This window comes from Epinephelus moara, chromosome 4 (assembly GCF_006386435.1).
Source record: "Epinephelus moara isolate mb chromosome 4, YSFRI_EMoa_1.0, whole genome shotgun sequence".
In the NCBI taxonomy this organism is placed as follows: Eukaryota; Metazoa; Chordata; class Actinopteri; order Perciformes; family Serranidae; genus Epinephelus; species Epinephelus moara.
Genome location: NC_065509.1, coordinates 21,197,340 through 21,206,046, shown reverse-complemented (window position 1 = coordinate 21,206,046; position 8,707 = coordinate 21,197,340). Strand labels below are relative to the sequence as shown.

Here is an 8,707-nt window from a genome sequence, read left to right as displayed (position 1 = left end):
TCTTATCTCGCTGCTCTCCTTAATGGTGTCCATGTAGCTGCCTATCTCCTCGTCCCTCCTCCACATCACATCCACGGCTACACTTTTACCTGATTTGTCTTAGTTTTACACCCTGTGATGAATCAGTATGGTGGACTATATGTACCTTATGCCTCCCTATAACCACTCGGCAGTTAAAAGAGAAGCTGGCTGTGTGTTGCCCTTGGAAGCTTCGCCTGTTAAGCAGAACCTGTCTCTTGTTAACAAGGGCCCTCCTCAATTACTCTCCATCGAGACACTTGCTAAAATAGCCACAGAGCCCTTCTTTTCTCCACACCCCCACCCCCTCCTCCTCCTTCATCCATCCACCTTTATTATTTAGAACCATGGGGATCTGTGTTGCCATGGATTCTGTCGTCATGACTACAAACAACTACGCACATGTACAGGAAGTGTGGAGAAGGACGAATGAGAAGGGAGGGCCGGGGGGTTGATAAAGGGTCTTGGAGGAAGCTTAACCTCTGTGTGCTGGCTATCCAGCTGTGATAAGTCACGGGGTTCAGGGTGAGGGGGCAAAGATGGCGAGGCTGTCCATCAAATGTTCAATGACAGATGGAGGTCAGGGCAAAGCCTCAGAGGGACGCGAGTGTGATTAAAGCACATGTGTAGTATTCCAGCTGGGTGTTTCCTTGTGTCAGAGAAGACATGTCGGAGCATTTTCTGAGCGCTACAACAACAACAACACCTTTCCCATATTCCAAAAATACCTTCCTGCATTAATGCAGGATGGCAGGAAGAGGGAAACTCTCTCCACATTTAAATCCTTCTCTGTACGTGTACAAACAGATAAAACATTGTGATTCCTCCAGTCGGTCTGTGCAGCCTTGAAGGACGCGGGGTGATTTACATAGGGGGCAGATAAGAGCGGAGTTTTATCAGCGTTGACGGACAACTGACTGTTCAATGCACCCGTGCAGAAATGAAGTTTGCAGCACGTCCTTGACTTGTGAAGCATTGCAGTGACACTCCAAGGCTCTCATGGAACAGTTTGTACCCAGGGCGTAGATTTTGTTTCAATACTGGTAGGGGACACATATGAAACACAGGGTTTGGGGGGGTCCTCTGACACTTATTTTCCTGCATTTGCTGAATTTTTAGGCAAATATGTGTATTTTCTGATGCAAAACCCCTCTGCTACTTCCATGTTTTCATTCGGGTGGACAAATGCACATGTTCAAAATACTGAGAAGGTTGTGCCGTCTGCATCCCCCCAATATCTAATCTTTGTTCTCAAAATGAAGCACTGACAGGTGGCATGTGTGGTTAAACGACGGTTTGAGAGACGTCACTTCCTCCATGCTCTGTGCAGCCATTTGACTGGAGGGGATTTAAGGACAAACTGCTTGTATGGATGTTTCGTCTGATCAAGAGGAAGTACCTTTGATAGTAGTTCCTCCATTGCATCACGCTAATGAGGGAGTTCTTCACCGGGCTGTTGGATCAATGGTGGATCGATAAGTCGTATCTGATCTTTATAAGGCTCCAACTAACTCTCTACGGCCCAAACACGGACTGAAAAGGATAGATAAAAACAGAAGTTATAGGCAATTAAAACATAATGCATGGGAGGCAAACACAATTACAATGATGTTATCTTAAATTTATATTTCAGCCGCAAATTAAATCACATTTATTGGACTGGTGTAGCTCTGAATCATCATCCTTGTCTCTACACCACCCATTTACAGTACTTCATCATGTTGTCTATAGCTCCACCTTGTGGCTTTATGACACAGTGACCATGACAGCATGAGGAGCTGTGTGTTGTTTCTCCTCTCCCTCTGCCTCTTATGCAGACTCTTCCTTTCATCAATAGAAAGACACATTTTTCCTCTCTACCACACAGTGGAGGTTAAATCTGCAACCTTTATGATTTGATAATACCAGGTGACACTATATGATTTGTTGCCTGGCTGCTGTTGTTGACAGCATTTCACAGGTTTAAGTGCTGAGCGGCTCTCAAAGGTAAGTGATAAATGCACTGCAGCAGATTCCGCGGGGTGAGCTCTTTCTACAGTACAAGCACTTGGCTGTTAACACATCCTACAGTGTTAATGTAGACAGAGTGCATTACAGGAGAGAAGGGAAATCAATGGCCCAGCTGAAGCACTGGCCCATGCAAGCAGTACACATTAAAAGTCAGAGTAATCCTGATCTGCACTGTGGAATTTCCTCAATGTTAATATTTTTATATTCAGTATCTGTGTCTGACAGATATTGAGTGCAGATTATGGGGTTCATTGTGTGTGCTTCACACTTTGTGCCTGTGGCCACTGTCTATTTCTGTGGTTGCAGTTATGTGTGACTGTCTTTAGGAATGAGCCAGACTATATTACACCCTGGTCCCTCCCTCAGAAGCTCTGCTAAAGTAACAGCTGATGTCAGTCCTGCTTAAAGACACACACACACACACACACACACACACACACACACACACACACACACACACACAAACACACACACACACACACACACACACACACAGAGAGAACTGCAACCTGTCTGCCATTAGGCAGCAGCTTCAAGGGCACAGCCAAAGGGGAGGAGGGCTCCTACACCTTCCTCTCCCCACGACACATCAGCACTTGGCACAGGCGAGGCTCCATAGCTCGCTCACAAATCCACAATCCAAGGCTTGAATCCCAAGTTGCAGCAGACAGAGGAGGGGAGGGCAGTTATCTAAGGCTCTCAGCACCCCCATGTGCCTGCTTGGATCATGGAGCTGCACTGTCTTCCTACTGAGACCCCCACCTCAGCCAGCTCCTGCTCCACGGACCCCCTGTACGACAACTGCCCACCTTTTGCCCAGCGAGGGAGGGCCAGGGAAAGGGAAATGGAGAGTAGGGTTGTGTGCCCGGCTGTAACCAGACTCCCAGGCCCCTGCAGCCCTCAGCCTGGTCTGGCCCCAGCTGTGGCTGAGGTTCCCACACTGGTCGGTGGGGGAAGAGTGACTGGCCCCTGGCCAGATCACAGCTACTGCAGCTGGAGAGGAGGTCTGAGAAGACAGGGCTGGGAAGCAGAGCTGGGCCCAGGCATAAACAGAACAAGAGGGGGAGAGAGAGGAGGAGGAGAACAGGGCGGTAGCTGGGGAGTTAAGGACAGAGCTCATCTGAACCAGAGCCCCAACCCATCACAAAGTGAGGAGCACAGGAGTGCTCTCTCTCTGTATGATAACCTCCCCGATGCTGTCACTCCTGACAGCCTCCAAGAAGTCTTTGACATGGAAACAAGCTTCCAGGAGCAGATGTACCAAGCATGGGCCCCTGACCAGATCCAGGGAGTGATGGACGGCGAGTGTGTGAGCGAAGACAAGAGCACATGGTCCTCCTGTGAGATCATCCTTGCTGAAAGCCGTTTCAGTAACCAGGACCAGAATCCAGACCAAGACAAGAAACATGAACAGGAGCCAGAGCTGGACTCAGGATCCTTTGGATTTAAGCAGGGGGACCCGATGCTGAACCTCCAGCTCCAGATGCCACCTCCTCAGCATCCTGCAGCAAGTTCCCCTCAGTTATCCCAAACTGCGTGCCAAGTTATGTGGCCCCCAGCTGAAGCCCAGCACCCAGAGCAGCCATCCTGGTCTCCCAGGGTGCCCCCTCCGGTTCCCTTGGCGGACCCCTCCGCCAGTGCCCTTCGCAGCCTCCTCACCAGCCTCCAACAGCAAATAGTCAGACAGAGGGAGGAGTACGAGGCACGCATACTCAGGTAATGTTCAATTTGTTTTGTCTTGCATTTCCATTTCAAACTACACAGCACGCGTAATCACGTTACAGAGATTAGGCACGCTGTGTGAAAAAAGACAAATGAAATGTCCTGAATTTAATGTGCTTTGCTCTCGGCTTCAGTATTACACTTTCAGTTCACTGATTCGCCTGTGAGATTTTCCCAGCCCTTGGTGTATTTGCAGCGGAGGGTGACACAATGTTCCCAGGCCCAGAAAGTGTGTGTGTGTGTGTCCACTCAGCTGTGCTGCTCTGTTCACTCAGTTGACCCCGAGCTTCACCCAATATCCTGTTTAGTTCAAAGCTACAGACAAGTGTTACTAGTTTGCTTTAAAGTTTCCCAAGACAGGAACATTAAGTCCTAATTATTCATGTTCTGTTTATGTGTTTTCACTCAACTATGGCAATCTCAGACTATCACATATTTCACTTGTGCTATACACTGCATGTAATTTTTCCACTGACCTACACAAATTCATGTTTCCTGTTTCACAGACAAAACGCACAGCTTGTGTGGTTGACCTATAGAAACAGCTCATGGCACTGGAAAGCGAGCTAATTTAAGGGGCCATGCTGCTGACCTAGACACAACACATACCTCATTTATTACCGATATAGATAGAGCAAGTCTCAGTGTACTGGTACTGGTTAGCAAGGGCGACAGGAAAACGACAATTCTTTTGGCTTTAACATAGACTATAGGAAACAGACAAATTTAATTATGTAAATTAACCCCACCTTCAAAAGCAAATGCTGCCTTTTTTTTAACTATATTAGGCAAGAATCAAACCTACACACACACCAAACAATCAGTCTCCAACAAATACACTACTGACCTCTCCTCTTTCACTCAGCCCAACCCAGTTCTCCATCTTTTATACACACCTTGTAATTCTGATATCCTTTCCCTCTTCTTCCTCATGTCTTTACCATCAGCCTGGAGCAAAGAAACGAAGAGCTCCAGGTAGAGGTTGTTCGGTTGAAAACGAACCTCGCCCAGCAGCGGCACTGGTACCACGCTGTCCAGGCTAAGATTGCAGAGTCTGAAAGGGGCCGGGCCGCCGCAGAACTTCGCAATGCAACTCTGCAGAAGGAGATGGAGCAGTTCTTTGACACTTTCGGAGAGCTCAACAACGAGGCCAAGAAGACAGAATATATAGTCAAGAGCTTTTGAGAAAAGAATGTATGAAATGTGTGTGCTGATGTGAACAGTGTGTGCTAAGAGAAGGACAAAAGGCACAAGACTGGTTAGTCTTTAAACTCTAGTTAGGATCATGTTTAATAGTTTGTCACCACCTATGCAGAATACTTTCTTACCTAATTGGGAGAGGTTTAAAGGGACAGTTCAACAGAAAATATTCATATTTTTCCATTTACCTGTAGTGCTATGTATCCGTCCAGATTGTTTTGGTGTGAGTTGCTGAGTGTTGGAGATATCAGCTGTAGAGATGTCTGCCTTCTCTTGAATATAATGGAAATAGATGGCACTCAGTTTGTGGTGCTCAAAGCACCTAAAGATAAATTTGGAAAAACTCAACAGCAATGTCTCTTCCCCAGGAATCATGACCCAGATACTAAAGATAATCCACAGACTTTGTTGTGAGCAGTTTCATCTAGGAACTATTTTCTTTCTATCTGACTACATCAGCAGACCATACCATTGCGCAGAAGGAAGGGTGAATCTACTGCTAGCTCTCCTAGCACCACTGAGCTAGCTAATGTTACAGTTCAGCCAAGGAGGACAGCATTAATGTTTACATCTTGCACTGTCACAAGCAGGAGCCTCTTATCCATGAGTAGATGCACACTTCCTTCTGCGCAGTGATACGGCGGGTGTACTAGTTCAACAGAAAGAAAATAGTTCTAACATGAGATTACTCACTGTACCCGACTCAGAATTACGTCGATCAAATCAGATTTGGCCAATTCGTTGTTGTTTTTTACGAATAAGGATTTAAAGTTTGAACGGGCTCAGCGGGAGGTTCAGTGTGACAACAGCATTCATGTTATATAGTAACAAGCTAACTATGCTAACGACGGATCGGAAACGTGCAACAATTTTTGCTGACACCGGATATTAAACAAAAGCCAGAGACTGTGTTGTATTAAGTATCAGTGAGCTGTAAATACACCACTTCAAAGCTGAAATGAAAAGATAATGTTATCTCAGAATCTTCCCTCTGTGCGTCTGCAGCTGACTGTACCAAGGGGTAGCGTGAGAGTCAAGAGCCCTCACACCACACCAAAATCTGGGCAGCAAATCGCCTCAGAAATGCACTGCGCAGCACACTAACTAGCAAAAACAAACGAAAAACAAAGATTCAACTTGAAGCAGTCTTAGTTGACTGAGGGATCTCCAACTGACGATTCGAATCTCCAACTTTTAAGGGGCAGTCTTAACAAGGTCTGGGGATTATCTTGAGTAACCAGGTCATGATTTCTGTAAAGAGACATTGCTGTTGCGTTTTTGGCGCTTTCGGCACCACAAGCTGAGTGCCATCTAGTTCTATTACACTGGAGAGAAAGCAGACATTTCTACGGCCGATATCTCCAACACCAGAACAACCTGGCAAGAGGGAAAACATGCGTTACGTATTTTGGGGTGAACTGTCCCTTTAAGTGATGTGTGGTTATGTCTTCATTAAGAATCTGAGACAGATACAAAACATCACTGAAAGAAAATGAATCACTGATGTCCACTTTATTAGTTACGTAAGGGCAAAAGATGTTGGCCGGGTGATTATATTGTGGTCATTGCAATCACACAGGACATCTCTGAAAACAAAGGCAGAAATAAACTGAACCAAAATGTGAGATGTACAGTGTATACAATGGAGCTTTCTTTTAAAAAACCAAAAAACCAAAAAAACATGGTAAACATTGTAACAGAGGTTCTGAGCACTGTAACGCTCAGTCCTTATCTGATCAGATTTGTGGGAGTGAATTGGCCACTCCTCGGGTCATTTAAGGCATGGCTAAAAGAATAAGGTCATGGTTTTAAAAAAAAAATATAGTGTACAACAATTCAGTCCTCTGTGACTCCATAGTGTCGTATCTCTGCATGTCCATCACACTGTGCAATCAGTTCTGCAAAAAGCAGCTCCACAGTCCATTTCTCTCGTCTTTAAGTTTCCATCTCAGGTTCCAAGGTCCGGATTTTCATTCACGCTGTCCACAGTCACATCCTCATTTTAAACCACGACATGTCTGCTTTTTGTTGAGGGGGGCAACTTCCTCCTTAGACTCTGCCCTTACAACCAGGCGACTGCTGTCTTTAAGGATGATTCAAAGGAGATTACGAAAGAGAGCGCCGCACAGCACATTGTCATAACACACACGCGCACACATATATAGGTTTACAATGCAAAAAAAAAATACAACATCTGCATCAAACAGGCTTTCAGAACCAAGAACATCAAGGTACTGTAGGTAAAAGAAACGGACCTGAACGGATTTCTCTTGATAAGAAGAACTACGGTATCTTATTGGCATCTTTAATGCCTTCATGCAAGTTAAACACCATTATTTGGGTTTTACTGCCTTAACATGTGTTCTATGTGATGTCTTATTCATGATGAATTGTGTGACTGTTCCAGTACTAGTGGAATGGTTTAGAAAAGGATCAGCCAATGCACTGGTTTGTCAATGAAATGCGTTGACGAGAGGCTTATTTTACACTGGCCTCAACGTGATTGTGTGCAACATTTTGCAAGAACACAAAAATAAATACATGTATCTTTTTGCCTCTCCAAAATTTACAGGATTACGATGTTCTTTTGATATACACATTGTTAGTCGGTACCTTTTGTCCAATGGGGTGCAATATATAGCTCTACAGGTATGTTGAAATTTTAAACAAAATGAGCACACCGTATCTATTAGTAATGAAATGGTCTACGGCCACTATGAGCGTCAGATCATCTTTACATACAGTACATTATATCAGGAAATAAAAGTGTAACACTGCAACCACAGCTTCCCCCAGCTGTCAGGAGGAAAAGCTCAAAATCCACATCACTCGAGGCAAATAATTAAAAAAACAAAAACAGTGCAGAAAGCACCACTGTGGAGATCTGCGTTTGATCATCAGATGGACATCACGTGGTTGGCGCCATCGACTCACGGTAAGCTTTTGCTCTTATCGGCGTAACATGCATGAGAGCAGCTGGCAGCTGTGGTCTATGTTCAGTGCGCGTCTGCTTTGATTTGATAACCTCTGGACTCAACGTAATATTCGCTAAAAAAATAAAACTATTAAAATACAGGCATATGGAACAAACAACAATCCCCACCTACTCCTTGTAACCTGAAAATTAACATGGATGCATACATCATATGTACTTGATGAAGGTAAACAACATCCACAAAGAAGAGAAAGATAAACGTTTGATCCAACCGACAGAATCGACAGCTCTGACCTCCAGGCAGCAGTCCAAAACAAAGTCGAAGACGTTCGACAAGATCCGCAACATCACACATGGAAAAATTAGAAAAATAGACCTATTCGCTGACGTTAAAGAGGAAAGAAGAAAAACACAGGACAAAAAAGGGGGAAAAAAACAAACAAACAAACAAGAAAATGGGGGTCAGATGGAGTAAAGAGAAAAGGGAAGGTGATGGGTGATTGATATTTGGATACTGTAAATGGGAGGGGAGGACTGAGGCAGGCAGACGCACGTGGCCACGGACTGTGTTCACTGACTCTCGTCCAGCGGTCCCGTCAGTGTGTCGATGCTGCTGCTGTCTGTGTCCGAGGCTAAGGTGTGCTCCGTGGACATGGACGAGATGTCGTTGGCTGATGAGGACTGTGAGGCCGAACCTGACACCACATCTGATGGATGACACGAGGTTTAGGTAAGTGTACAAGTAAGAATAACATTTAGAGTTAATGCAGTGCATCTCCTATATATTTTTGTGGGACTACGACGACATATTACAGGGAACCG

The 8,707-nt window shown here is 45.2% G+C and overlaps 2 protein-coding genes across 2 annotated transcripts in view; one reads left to right on the top strand and one right to left on the bottom strand.

Annotated features, from left to right (window-relative positions):
• The first annotated feature begins 2,627 nt into the window (after positions 1 to 2,627).
• On the top strand, positions 2,628 to 8,012 carry si:ch211-247j9.1 (uncharacterized). The gene is made up of 2 exons (XM_050042037.1): positions 2,628 to 3,744; positions 4,698 to 8,012. Exons 1-2 carry the CDS (start codon positions 2,756 to 2,758, stop codon positions 4,933 to 4,935), a joined length of 1,227 nt encoding a protein of 408 aa, XP_049897994.1. The 5' UTR covers positions 2,628 to 2,755; the 3' UTR covers positions 4,936 to 8,012.
• Positions 6,446 to 8,707, bottom strand: part of mapk9 (mitogen-activated protein kinase 9) — a 24,252-nt gene continuing 21,990 nt past the window's right edge. The window contains exon 12 of the mRNA XM_050042036.1: positions 6,446 to 8,592. Within this exon, the coding sequence (XP_049897993.1) occupies positions 8,456 to 8,592 (137 nt within the window). The 3' untranslated portion in view covers positions 6,446 to 8,455. The remainder of the gene's footprint in view (positions 8,593 to 8,707) is intronic.